A 13,973-nucleotide genomic window follows, 5' to 3' on the forward strand; every position below is an offset into this window, starting at 1 on the left:
AGCTGGGTCCCACGGCACGTGCCCTCACGGGGGAGCAGCCCAGCAGTGCAGGGGAGTAACTCACGGGCACTTGCCACGCCCCCCGCTACCAGGGTGGAGACTTGGCACTTCCCCCAGTGCCTACGGCCAGCCCGGCCCATTTACCTTTGGGCTCTCGGGGGGGGCCGCAACTCCGCTTTGCTGGCGCTGGAGACTTTCTTCTCCGGCCTGAAGACTGGCACAGAGGAGCAAAAGGAAAAGTGACGTGCTGGCCGACTCGTGGGGGGGTTGTGCTCCCCCATGGCACCGTCCCTACTCCCTCAGCCCCAATAGTCCCCAGCCCCTTCTGCTCCAGGCTTTGTTTTTTTTCCTGGGGCGGGGGGAGGCAGCTGGGCTTGGAACCCCCTGGCCTGAGTGGCCGCCAGCCCTGCTCCCTCCTGCGCTGGGACTGGCTCCATCCACCTGGGAGTCTCGCCTCCCCTCAGGCGCCATCACCTGGAGCTGGGCCAGGGCTGGGGCGACACCAGGCCACCTCCACCCGTTCACCCGGGTCAGGTGCACTCCGCAGTCACCCCGGGGAGGTCGGCGGAGTCTTGCGGACACTGGAGAGACTCCCCCTGGCTGCCCAGGGGAGAGGAGAACCCAGCCCTGCCTGGGGGGACACTCGGGCCCCACTCCTGGCCCCTGCTCCCCTGCCTGCAGGATTCTCTGCCCCGGCACACACAGCCCAGCCCTGCCCACTCCAGGACGGGGGCAGAGATGGCATCTCGAGCTCGCCCCAGGCCTGCAGGCCTGGCGAGGGGAGCAGAGGTGCTCGCTCAGGGGTGTCAGAAGCTCCCGGAAGGCGAGCAAGTCAGAGGCCTGGGGCTGATGCCCACGCAGCCCAACCTGGTGCATCCAGGGAGCTACAGCAGCACCCAGCACCTGTGTGCGCACACGCGTGCGAGGGAGGAGGGGGGATTTGTGAACAGTCACAGGGACCTGAGCTCCCCCCAGGCACAGAGCTTAGAGCAGGGCTTTGGGCTAGCTTGGACTTTGCCTGCCCTGCCAGCGTCACTGCCCCTGTGCTAAGGGGCACCAGGAGGGGGAGCTGGGCACTGTCCCTGGTGGTGCTCACAGCAGCTGGGATCTCAGAGCCCAGGGTGCCCCCAAAATATACCCAGAGTCTGACCCCCATGGTGGGATGAGCTGAGAACTAGCCCATCCCCCAGACAGCTCCAAGCACCTCCCCATGGCAGCCACAAAGCCGGCTCGCTCTCGGCTTGTCTCGTTGTCACATGTGGCCATGGTCCCAGGCAGCAGTGGTGTCTGCAGTCTGCACTTCCTCTGCTGGCTGCTGCAACAGCGCACTCCCCATGCCCCCACCCCCAACACTGCCCAGTCCCGTGCAGAGATGGGCCCCCCACTGCAGGGCAGGCTGCCCTCCAGCCACTTCCCTCCCCTACCTGGCACCGCATCCATGCGGAGGGCCCAGCTGGGAAACCAGCCCCAGCCCCTCCCCAGAGCTCTGGGGCAGCTGGGCCCTGGGGACAGGTTACACCACAACATCAGGGCAGCTCCACCCCACCGCAGCCCCACTAGCTCTCACCGGAGCAGCACTGACCCCAGCTCTGAGCAGGTGGTTGGGCTCTGAGCCAGCCCTGCCTCTGCTAAACCAAGTCCTGACCCCTGAGGGTTCACACAAACCAAAGCCACCCACTGATTTTGTCCCTTTGCCAAACCCCGAGGCGGGGGGGCCCATGCCACTGCCCACGCCTCCTGCCTGGGCCCCGTACAGGAGCTTGTGCCAAAGGGTGGGCAGGGGGGGTGCAAGCCCCTCTAGGCAGAGCCAAGGGGAGAGCCCTGGTGATGGAAGATCTGCCCATCCTGGGGCCAGAACGATCCCAGGTGGCAGTGGGTTCAGTCTGTCACTTCCCAACAGATGCCAGCTGGCTGGACCCCTGCAACCCCCAGCAATAACCAGCCACCAGGGGACACTGAGTAGGGCTGAGAGATGGGCTGGACCAGGGGGGTGCCACCCTCCCTCAGCCCCTTGCCAAGCTGAAAGACGACAACACTTCAGGAGCCTGCAAAGCCCCTGGCCCAGCAAGAACCGCCATGCTGCAGACTGCCAGGGCCGCTGAATCCAGCCCCGACCCTCCCCAACCCCAGGGTGCAGCTGCTGTGTTCCCCACCCCAGTAAGGCTCCTGTATGCCCAGCCCATTGAGATCCTCCAGGGTGCTAGAGCGGGGTTGGCACAGAGAGCCAGGAGGGATCGCTCCCCTCCATACCACTCTGCACCATGCACATGCCATAGACAGCACAGAGAGCAAAGGGGAGGCGGGTACCTGCCACCACAGCCACGCACGGGGCCTTCACAAGCTGTTTGCACGGGGACGGTCCTGGGCCCAGGCTCTGGCCTCCAGCCGTCGGCTGCCCTCACCAGCTGTCAGTAGGGACCTGCCTGCAGCTCCCCAGAGCTCTGCTCTGAGCCAGCCTTCCCCAGACTGCTGCTCAGCCCCTGTACCCAGGGCACGTGACACAGAGGAAACCAACACCTTGCTGGAAAGGAAGTCACAGATGCAGAGCACCCAGGGCTTTGCCCAGCTCTGCAGGTCAGGAGCCTCCGCCATCACCTCGGCCCTGCAAGCTCCCCGGCTTGCTGCCTGGCAGCGCTAGCCTAGCAGAGGGAGTCTTGGTGACCCCACAGCATGGGCCATGCACAGACTGCTGCTCTGAGCTGCACTTGGACCCACAGCTGCTCTGGGGATGAGCCCATGCCCAGCCCAGCCTCCGGGGCTGGCAGGACCCCCAACAGCCATGCTGTCTGCCTGCCTCCCCCTTGGCAACAGCCCAGGACTGGGAGCCAGGCAGCATCAGCCCATGGCCTCCATTGGGTCTGTTTCACTAGGGAGGGGCTCACAGCCAGGCCCCCCGTCAGCTCCAACCCTCCCACCGTGGGCTCCTTACTTACTCGACTCCTGGCTCCGCGAGGGCATCACCGCCGTAACCTGCAACAGAGCAGAGCACGATGAGCTGGAGGGGGCATATCCTGCGGCAGCTGGTGGCCATTCTTCGCCCCATGTTCAGAGAGTCTGAGCTGGGCCAGGCCAGCACCGCATGGGGCAGGAAGAGGGGCCATCGGCTTCCCTGCAGCTGGGAAGGATTCTCTCCCTGCCCCACCCCAGGTCACACCCTGCCAGACGCATCCTGGGCTCTCCCCTTTCAGCAGCTCCAGGGGTGGGTGCTGGCAGAGCCCAGGGGCTGAGCAGGAGCCGGGTACCTGGCTGGACAGGCAGAGCTGAGCTAGGGATTTATGATTCCTATTGCAAGCTTGCCATGTGGATTTCCTCGTCCAGCCACAGCGCCTGCGTGCCCAGCCAGCCCTGGCCCAGGGAAGGAGAGGGACTTCTGGCCCCTGCCCGCAGTCACTGGGGTGCCTCTCACCAGCTGAGCGAAGGGACGGGCACGGGCCACCCCTGGGTGTTCCCTCGGGGTCACTGCGCCACCTGCTGGGGGAACACAGAACCTGGAGCGCTGCCGTTCCCTCCCCCACTGCAATGGGGCCAGGAGCCATTTGCCCAAGTGACATGCTGCTCCCGGTGTCAAAGCCCCTGCCCCGAGGCCTGTGCCCCAGACAGGGCTGTTCCTGGTGTCAGAGCCCCTGCCCCGAGGCCTGCGCCCCCCTGCCCCAGACAGGGCTGCTCACTGGGCCCCCCCATGCCAGCCCGCCCGAGGCAGGGGCGCCCAACCCCAGCACTCACCTTTGGCACCAGGGCCTGCAGCAGCATCACGAAATTATCAGGGAAGAGGCCTCTCTTGCCATCACATTCCCCTTCCCACCAGCCCTCATCCTCCGTCTCCTGCAAGGCAAGCAGGGAGTGCCCAGCTCAGGCTGGGGTGCTACCCCCGAGCCCCCCGCACGGCCCAGCATCCCAGCCACAGGCTTGGACACAGCAGAGCACCGGGGGTGAACACCAGGACAAAGCCCAGGGAGGCGGCACTCAATCCAGCCTGCCTTGCTCCCTCATGGCACCAAGCACTGCCAGCAGATCCCACCCGGGGCCAGAGCCCTTTAGCAGGAGGGGCTCAGAGTGTCCCAGAGGTCCCTGGCGTTAGGGATGTGGCCGGGAGGGGCAGTGAAAGAAAGACACTGGGGGTGTGTGGTGGTGCCCACAGCTCCCTCCATGCAGGGAGGGGATCAGGGCCCTGTGCCCCACCCCTCCCTGGCACACAGGGATGGTGCATTGCCGGGGGGCCCCTTCAGGGCACGAAGGCTGGCACAGGAACCTTCCCCCAGAAGCTGCAGCCAGTGGTGCTGATGGGACCGGCAGCAAGAGCATCTCAGCTGGGCTCCCAGAGCCGGGAAGCCAGCCGGGGGATTTGGAGCCCCTCTGAGACAAGACGGGGTGACTTGGGATCAGAGGGCAGTGGAGCTGAGGGGCCGAGACCAAGAGACTCACGTCTTCCAGTGCGAGGCTCCACCATTTGGTGTTTCCCCATCTGGTTGGTGGAGCAAAGGGGCCAGGGCTGTCGGCTGTCCGTGTCCCCTGTATCATGCCCAGAGGCCACAGTGATGGGCCAATGACACACTAATGAGCTGCTCCCTGGCTGGGGGGCAGGCAGTTGTGAGGGGGCTGGCTTCCCCACCAGTGAGATGGACAGATCAGAACCCCCTCCCCAGCAGGTTCACAGCTTGCCCTGGCAGCCCCCCACCGTCCCCAGCTCCCCTTGGCTCACTCCCCATGGTCCCACCTTGCAGAGAACCAAAATGACGTCTCCTCTCTTCAGCTGCAGCTCGTCCTGGAGCTCCGGCTCATAGTCGAACATGGCCTTGCAGTACTCTGCTTCGCAGTCTGGGTGGGAAGGGAGGGACTCAGAGGACAGCCCGACACGTTCACCAATGGGGGACCCTGCGGCTCACAGGGAAAGGACTCCCTCCCCTAGGCGAGCTCTAGGAACCAGCCCGGTGAACCCAGCCCGTGCATTGCACTTGCAATCAGACCCTGCTCAAGAGGGGGCAGGGAAGGGTCCATGCTCCTGCCCTGCAGATGCTGCATGAGCCAGCAGGAGCACAGGCCTGGGGGCCTGGACTCCAATCCCAGATCCCAGCCCCACCACTGCCTAGGCTAGAGGCCCTGGGGCAAGCGGCTTCCCTGGGCTGCGGGGACCCATCCTGCCCAGGGCAATGGCTGTGAATCGCTCCTTGAGGACTGTTGGGTTCTCCCTTCCCGTCCACTACAGCCCCAGGGATGGCCCCTCCCCAGCGAGGGCCCCCACAGGGGACACAGCTACTCAGCAGAAGCAGCAGGCTCCATGGGGCAGGGGAGCGCAGGCAGGCCTCACTCACATGGCTGCAGGGGCTGGCTTGGAGGGGAGCTCTGGGCTGTGGGGATGGGCTTCTCCAACTTCTTGGGGGGCTCTGGCTGCGGAGGAGACATGAGGCTCGTTAGCACTCGGGGAGTGGGTGTCTCAGGAGGGAGGGGGTGCTCAGAGCATGAGCTTCCACCCCCCACACCCCAAGAGCACCTCAGAGTGGGGGCAGACACCCCCACTGACCCCCTTCCTAGAGCCAGACCAAGCTGGGCCCACGTGAGCCTGGGGTAGCCAGCAGTGCCAGGAAGGGCCTGGGCAAGCTCCCCTCAGTCCCAGCTCAACTGGCCACCCCTGGGTGGGGCTTTACGGCCTGGGCCCAGGAGCAGCCAGGCGGGTTCACCTGCTGGGTCAGGCCACCAGCTAGCCTGTCTCTGGGGCTGCTCGGGACGGGGGGGACATAGCGTGGAAGGTGAATCCCAGGACGGTCCTTCCCCCTCGCCCTCTGCCCACAGTGCCAGGGGCCGCCCCCCCCCCCCCAACACGCTCACCTGCTCTGCCTCCTTTACGATGAAAGTCTCATCAGTCAGCTTCAGCCTCTGCTTCCCAGCCCCATTCTTCGGGAGGGGCTCTGGGGCCACTAGCCCTGCACACGCCATGGGGGGAGCGGGTTATCTCAGGGCACCTGGGATGGGACAGCCCCTCTGCGGGGGGCACAGACGCTGCTCTGACCCAGAGCGCCAGCAACCTGCCAGCTCTCAGGGCGTGCAGACCCTGCCCGCCCCCCCTCTGACCCCCCCACCCTGGCTTGTGGGGATGCAGCACTGGGGGCGCTCACGCTTCATGCCTTAGGTCTTCCCAAATCAGCCCCGCCACATGCCATGGGTTGCTGCAGCCTAGGGTCTCTCCTGAGGGGAGGATCAGGGCAGTGGAAGAGAAGGGAGCCAGGCCCAGCTACCTAGCCCCCTTGCTGCTCCCCACTCCTTCCTACCTGTGGGCAGCCTGTCCAGCTCCTGGACGAAATTGGAGGGGAAAGCACCAACCTGGCCGTTCTTCCTGCCCAGCCACCAGCCATCTTCGATCTGCAGGGGAAGACAAAGGCTCAGAGCTGAGCCCCGCCAGCCACTGACCCAGTGCACCCAGAGCATCTCCAGCAGTCAGGCTTGGAGGATGCCACTGTACCTATCCCTGCCATCGGGCCAGCCCCCCACAATGGCATTTCCCTTGGCCATTGGGAGACAGCCCGGATATCCCAGCCAAACCCCAGCCTCCTGGAAGCGCTCCCTGCAACATCCAATGGATACAGACTGCCTCCCCTGGTCCTGAACCACAGCATTGCTGTGTGTGGTTATGCCGTGGCCAGACCCCACCCCAGACATGGCTGCTCATTTCAATGCCGGACGACATGATCCTTGTAGCTTGAACAGGAGATCCAGAGGGGTTAGACCGGGGCCAGGCTGCCCCTCCTGAGGTCCCCCATCCCCTGCCCAGCTCCCCACCTGCCTCTGATCTTTCCCCACCCTGCTTGCCCATCCTATGCCCCTCCCAACTTTGGAGCACTTGCCTGCCCCTGGCTCCCTGCTGCACGGAGGGGTGGGAGCGGTGCACACCGCTCCGGTGGAGCTGGGAAGTGGATCTTGCCCTGCCTGCTTGGCCTCACTGCTACCCTCACGGCACAGAGGGGAGGGGGAGGCTGGAATGGGGCAGGCTTTGGCAGCACACAGGCTGGCCTTGGCCCTCTGGTGCTGGCCCGTATCTAGGGTGCCTGCAGACAGCACCGCGACCCAGAGACAGGCATCCCGCAAGTGCCAGGGGCTGGAAACAACCCTCCAGCCACCTCCCACTGCTCCAGCCTTCCTGCCCCCCAGGAAGGAACAATGCACCTGCATCCCAGCCCCTCACCCCCAGCCCCAGCCATTCCCAGGCACATGGGCCTGGGTCTCCACTCCCTGGCTCCGGTAGGTGCCCCCGAGCCCTGCTCACCTCCTGCAGGATCTGCACCAGCTCCCCGGCCTTCAGCTGCAGCTCATCCACCTTCTCCGGGGTGTAGCTGAAGTTGGCCTTGCACCAGCGCTGCCCTGGCATCGGCGGCTTCTTCGCTGGCGTGGGAACAGCACAAGACACGCGTCACTCAGTGAGGGGAGGCTGCGGGACAGGCTGCACTGCACCTGCCAGGGGAAGAGCTCAGAGACTGTACCCTACCCCTTGGTCTGATGCACGAGGGGCAAGCTGGGGTCCCAGCTTCACAGCTCAGCTTACAAGGAAGGGTCCACCAGACTTCACCTGCACTGGGATTCCCCCTCCTCTGACTGCCCTCCTGCAAACCCTGGTAACCCCAGGAATGGGGCTGACTCCCAGCAGCTTGTGAAACCAGCCCTTCTCCCCTGGAGGCTGCCGCCCTGCGCGCCACCATCTCAGCTCTCGCTAAACAGTCAGGGCTTCAGCCCTTACGGGGGCGAAGGAATGCTTGAAAAAGTGAAACCTATGGGAAGCGAGGCAGCCTGCCCCCAGCCTGAGTCTGCAGACAGCTGGAAGCGAGAACTCAGAGTTGGAGAACTGCCCTCTGCATCTAAAAGGGATGTCGACTCTGAAACCTAATGAGTACATTTCTGGTCTCAGCCCTGATAACCATTTCACTGCTGATCAAAGCAGAGGACAAAGAAGGGTGATGGTGTGATGCGCGGGAACCTCATTTTGCTGCTTTGTGGGGATGTAGCTTAGCAAACGATCATTACTTCCACCTCCCACCCTAGTTCGAGCTCCCCACCCACCCTTTGGGAGCTCAAGCCCCGCCCCCTTACAGGAGAGGGCTCGTCCATGGCACGCTGCTTTGCTAGTGTAGGGCAGGTGCCTCGCAGGCCAGTCTCGCTGGAGGGAGGCCAGGCTGCGGGGGTGGGAGAAGGAGAGAGGGGCTGAGACCCAGAGAGGTGCCAGTGTCTGGCATGGCTAGGCCCAGCTCGCTTTCCCTACACACTGCCCCCACGCCCCAGGCAGACCCCTCTCAGCTCAACACCGGCTGCGGCCTGGCCTCGGCCATTTCCCATCTCCCCCCAGCAGGAAACCTGGCTGCTTCCCTACTGCTGGAACAGCCCCCACTCCCTGCCAACCCCCCACTCCCTTTCCTCTCACAGCCTGCCTTGAACCCCCGTGGGCTCTGTGCCAGTTCCACGCTGCCCCCCACGCTGGTTCCTGGCCCAAGCAGGGGACTGAGGCCTTGGCAAGGGCTCCTATCAGGCCCTGGCACACTGCAGTGGCGGGGCAGGAAGAACAGAGCTGCAGCACCCCCCAAGTTAGGAGTCAGTCACATCCCCCAGCATGGTGCCTCCTAGCGGCTCCCCCTCCTGCCCCCAGCCTCAGGCGGTGGTTCAGCAAGCGGATCCTGAGCTGACGGCAGCGGGCGCAGCCCAGAGCTGAGGCACTAGGAGCTGTTGCTGCCAATCTGTGGTGGGCGGCACTGCAGGGAGCCCAGGCAGGGCAGGGGGCAGTGGCATGGCTCCTTCCCTCCCCAGCCCTAGTGCAGCAGAGATGCTGCCGCTCCACCGGACCCATTGTGATCTGCTGGGTTCCCATTGGCTTGAAGAACAGGCCCATTGTGTATGTCAGCCAATCAGAGGCCAGCGTGTAAACAACAGGTCTGCATGGCAGGCAGTGAAAATGCCACAGCTGGGCCCTGCACAGAGCCACGGGTTGATGAGCGAAGGGTCCCAAGCTGACAACTGCCACCATGGCACAGAGCTCTATGGGGACCATATGGGGGTCCCACCCCCAGCTCTGGGGAAGGGAGCGGTCCTTGGCAGGCAGGACAGAGGGAGGAGGGGTCTTGTCCCCCCAGGCTCAGCACACACAGTCATGGGGGCAAGGGAGGAGGAAGAGACACTGTCAGGGCACGTGAGTGTGCCAGCTGGGGGACCCAGATGGCCAAGGCACAGAGACCGGGGAGGCCACTTGCCTCCGGCCGGACGAGGAGCCAGCAAGTCTGGGACAGGCAGGTGATGCCGCACCAGTGAAAAGAGCAGTGCGACACCCTGGCTGCGTGCATGGGAGCTCCCCCAACAGAAGCACCTAGGGACCCCGGAGACTCCTTTCAGAGATGGCAACAGAACCCAGGAGTCCTGGCACCCACTGCTGTGCCCAGCCCCCACCTCTCCAGCTACCAGCCCATTTTCAGGTGCGTCTCCAGGCCAATCTCAAACCCCGAGTCCTCAGATGCCTCCTTCTCCCCGATTACTATGCACCCACCACTTGCACGCCCACCCGACGGTTCATGCCACAGCATCCCGCAGAGTGAGGGAGCCTGGAAACCGTGCTCTGCACGCCCTGCCCGAGGGGCCCCACCGGCGCACTGAGCCAGCCACTCACCAAAGCGGGTCGAGCGGGGGCACCTCCGACCTCTGTCAGCCATGAGTGATGCTGGGATTTCCTGGGGCAGGCAGAGCACAGGCAGGGTAAGGAGCCGAAGCACTGGCGGGGAATGTGAAACCTGCTGCAGCTTGTTGCACCTCAGCTCCTTGGAAGTGAAACTCCTGCAGCCACGGGGACGTAGCAACCTTACAGATCTGCTCCCAGGTAATGGGGGAAACTCAGGGTTCATGCGGCGCCTGGCCTAGACGGAGGAGGAGGGTAGCACCAGTCCCAGCCCCAAGGGCCAGCCTGGGGGCACTCAGGTGGGTCTATTGCACCCCACACTGACTAGTGTCTAGCGCAGCCTAGACATCTGAGGGGAAGGGCTCCCCAAGAGTTAACCCCTCACTCTCGCTAGTCCTTGGTGGCCTGCCACACAACAACCCAGGACGCAGAGCACAGTCCCCGCTGGACAGACAGGCATGGATGGGGCTGGGGGGCACTGAGCTCACACAGCTCACCCGAGTAGAGCAGGATTAGAACCCAGGTGTCCTGACTCCTAGCCCTGTGCCCAAGTCACAAAAGAGCAAAAGAAAATACCAGGATCCCCAGCCACAAGCACCCCATAATCTGCAGAAAGCAACCAGTGCAGGGGGGACCCAGCCCCACCCCAGGCAGGGCCAATACCAGCATCAGCCCTCACTCATTTCCAGGTGCACCCCCCTGGGATTATCCAGAGAGGAAATACCACAGAAGGCCCTGCCCAAGGGAAGGGGGTGGGCTCAGTGCTGGGGCAACCTCCAGCCAGGGGCTGAAGAAGGAGCTGGCTTCCCCCCACAGCTCACCCGTCTCACGCAACAGCCCCCACCCACAGCAGCCATCTGAGCAGTAGCTACCAGGGAAAAGGAAAGCAGCTGCCTGTCCTGCTTATATAAGTGACTCGGGAGGGTGTGGCCCAGGGACACCACCCCTTTGCCCTGCCCCCCAGAGAGAAGGCAGGCCCAGGGGAATGCTGGGACACTGGAGGATCTGGGGCCTGTTTTGCATTGCATGATTTGCAGCTGCACGCTGACTGCCAGTGCTGCTGAGCATCCCCCGACCCATGAGCTCAGCACCCCCGAACATCAGGCCGTAGACCACGCTGGAGTCCTGCAGGTGTGTATTGATGTACACGCCTTCCAGATGGCTGCAGGGCATGGGCGTGCACACCTGTGGGGGTTGAGGCACACAGTCCCTCCCCCGCCCAGGTCAGGTTTGCTTTGGGAAGCTGCCAAGCCACCTGCAGAACCCAGCTTGCCAGGCTGCATGGGTAAGTCATGCAAGAAGTGGATTCAGCAGGCTGCAGTGAGATGGGCAGGAGCATGTGGAAGATGGTCCGGTCCCCTGGGCAGAGCAGGGGAAATGCTCCAGCTTCTGCATGACAGCGTGTCCCCCCGTAACCCGGCAGGGTCCCCCACCCTGCTCACCTGCACGAACTGTCGGGGGAAGAGCCCCGTCTTGCCAGCCAGCTCCCCCTGCAGCCACCCCTCCTCTGGGCCCGACTCCACCTTCTGCACGATGTCCCCAGCTTTCAGCTGCAGCTCATCATCCCGCTGCCCAGCAAAATCCACCAGAACCAGGACCTCCCCTATTACCGGGAGAGAGTGAGGCTGAGAGGGGAGTTCTGCTCAGCAGAGCCCCCACCCCCCACCCGTGGGGGCAGGAGCAGAGCTTCCTGGACAAGGCTGGGCCCATGAGCTGCCCCCAGTTTGCCCAGCCTGGTGCAAGGGCGGCACTCCTGCCACAGCCCTGGCTTTCTAGTGCGGGGCCTGGAGCCATCTCTCTGTGCTGCCCACGGGGGCGTGAGGGTCAGGGCTGGGGCTCCCCTGGAGGGTGCCTCCCTCCCTCGGTTAGACTGAGCCCGTTGGGGCCGGGACTGGCTGTGTCTGGGCAGCACCTGCCAGTGGGGCCCTGGGCGCTTCTACAGTCAACAGTTACGGTAGCAGGGGCTGGCGCGCAGGTGCTCAGTGGGGCAGGGCCTTGAGCCGGAGAGCAACACCAAGGGCCGGGCGCTGCAGGTGAGGACAACTCGGGCTGGCCCCAGAGGGGAGGGGGCGACGTGCTCCATGGGCCTCAGAGGGGAGGGGGTGACAGGAGGCGACCTGGTTCCCGGGCCCCAGAGGGGAGGGGGGTGGTGCAGTTCCCGAGCCCCAGAGGGGAGGGCGTGCACTCCCCAGGCTGGGAGGCTACTCAGCATTTTGGGGCAGGCGCCCGGCTTCTGCCCCCTCAGTGTGTGGACAGGGAACAAGCTCTACAGAGCCAGCCTGGCAGGGGGTCCCTACACAAGCCAGAGCCTTAAGCTCAGGTAGTTGGCTAGCCCCAGCGACACATGGGGAGCAGCTGGGCTGTGGCCCCTCTGCTGAAAGGGCCGCTCAGCGGAGCCCAGCCCCTGAGCCTGTGTAATTCAGGGCCACTCCATGGCGGTCACGGGCAGCATGGCTCGCTCCTGCCTGTCCTGAAGGGTTAAGGTGCCATCCATGGATTGCCGAGTGTCTGTGGGGTGAGGTGGGCAGCACCCAATGTCTCCAGCACATCTCCTGCCCCCTGCCCCTGACCAGAAGGTCCCCATGAACCCCACTCTGGGCTACGTACCCATGGTGGTTCCCGCAGCCTCCTGCTTGAGAGCGTGTTGGCAGGCTCCAGCGCGGAGCAGGGAGAAGCGACTCATGGAGCTGGGAGGGGAATGCCGGTTATGACGAGCCTGGCACGGAGGCCGGGCTCTGGGAGGCAAACAGGTGAGGCCGGTTCTGATAAGTGCAGGCGATGGGGCTTTTTACAGCCTGGAGGAGCTGGGAGTGGAGCTGGAGTCGCAGGAACTTGGAGAAAGGCAGCAGCATGAGAGGACCGGCTCTGCCAGAGCTGCAGGCCAGGCAGCAGGACCGGGGCCTTGCCCCACTCTCCAGGGTCCCAGCCCAGGCTGCAGCAGTGACCAGAGGGAGCCTCCGGCATGCAGGACGGGCGAAGACACCACAGCAAGGAGAAGGCAAGGGTCAGGGGCTCCCAGCAGGGTCAGGTGTGTGTGTGTGTCGGGGGGGGGGAGCAGCAGGGAAGTGTCTAGTGTCGCCCTGTGCCTCTCAGGCCTAGACACAGAGCAGAGCCACCATGCACCACTGAGCTCAGACCTGGTGAGGAGTTCAGAGTCTCGGCCCCGGGCTAGAGGGAAAGGGACTTGCCCAGGGTGGCACAGAGCAGGGAACGGAACCCAGGAGCTCCTGGCTCTAACCCCGCGGCCCCGGCAAGACCTCTCCGCTGTGCTGGTTGCTTCCCCAGCACCTCTGCATCTGCTAGGTGCAAACGGACGCCCCAGCAGAGCCTGACAGGCTGCAGCCCAGAGACATGGCTGGGAGGAGCCCGTTAGATCTGGCTACGGCTGTGGCAGACGGGTGGCCCAGCCGCTGTACGGGGATCCCAGCATTCTGTGCTCCAGGCAGGCAGCTGCCCGGTGAGTCAGGGCAGTGTTCTGCTCTGTGCGGGTTAACGGCACCCAGCCCCAGGCCACCGGAGCTGTGTTGGGCTGCCTGCTCCCCAGGGCTGTTCGAGAAGGGCAGGCACAGCGAGTGGCTCTGGAGCATAGCCTGGAGCCCCTTCTTGCTTCTCCCCTTGGGGTACAGCCATGGCACGGTGCCTAACTGGGAGCTCGTGCATCAGCCTGGCCCGGTAATTCCCCCAGTGGCTCTGGTGGCAACGTCCCGGGGCGGTTGGTCCAACAGCATGAGATGTATTTTGTGAAAAGTCCCTGAGGGGCCAGACCCTCCGGCTAGCGTGTGAGGAAATGCACTCCATTGCTGTGGCTGGCTGGAGCCAGGGAAGGGCGGAGGAGGTGTGCTGACAGGGCTGAATTTAGGGGCTCTGTCTTAGGAACAAAGTGAGGACTTCAGCTGACACTGCTCGCTGTCACCGTGCACGCATGCTAGCCTTCGCTGCACAGCCTCTTTCCTTCCCACGCTGGGCTGGGGCAGGGAGCCCTACTGAACCCCGGGGCACCGAGAGCTCACTCGGGTTAGGCCTGAGGATGCTGTCAGGGCTTGACATAGGGACTATCCGCTGCGCCCGCTTCTTCGCCTGTGGAGGGAACCCCCCCACCAGATGGGTTGGTCGTGCACTGGCGGAAGGTGCTCAGCTCCTGGTGAGGAGCGTGCTGTAAGAACCTCTCCAGCTGCAGGGCTGGGCTCAGCTGCCTAACAGGGTTAGCAGGAGCGTGAGCTCAGCTAAGGTGAGACCGTTTCAGGCCAGGCGCCGGCAGCCTCATGGAGCAGGGCTGGGGTTTGTTCCCAAGCACCCAAGATTGAGAGCTGCTCCCCCCCCATTAGCTGAGTCCTGC

General features: G+C 64.3%; 1 protein-coding gene across 1 annotated transcript in view; it reads right to left on the reverse strand.

The window, feature by feature from the left end:
• The window catches only part of SH3D21 (SH3 domain containing 21), an 18,539-nt gene extending 6,276 nt beyond the window's left edge, over nucleotides 1-12,263 (reverse strand). The window contains 12 exon segments of the mRNA XM_043505889.1: nucleotides 145-163; nucleotides 165-214; nucleotides 2,934-2,970; nucleotides 3,724-3,822; nucleotides 4,715-4,815; nucleotides 5,310-5,385; nucleotides 5,824-5,918; nucleotides 6,264-6,354; nucleotides 7,256-7,371; nucleotides 9,632-9,692; nucleotides 11,080-11,240; nucleotides 12,245-12,263. Of these exon segments, the coding sequence (XP_043361824.1) occupies nucleotides 145-163; nucleotides 165-214; nucleotides 2,934-2,970; nucleotides 3,724-3,822; nucleotides 4,715-4,815; nucleotides 5,310-5,385; nucleotides 5,824-5,918; nucleotides 6,264-6,354; nucleotides 7,256-7,371; nucleotides 9,632-9,692; nucleotides 11,080-11,240; nucleotides 12,245-12,248 (910 nt within the window). The 5' untranslated portion in view covers nucleotides 12,249-12,263.
• Nucleotides 12,264-13,973: the final 1,710 nt, after the last annotated feature.

Source organism: Dermochelys coriacea, chromosome 19 (assembly GCF_009764565.3).
Source record: "Dermochelys coriacea isolate rDerCor1 chromosome 19, rDerCor1.pri.v4, whole genome shotgun sequence".
NCBI lineage: Eukaryota > Metazoa > Chordata > Testudines > Dermochelyidae > Dermochelys > Dermochelys coriacea.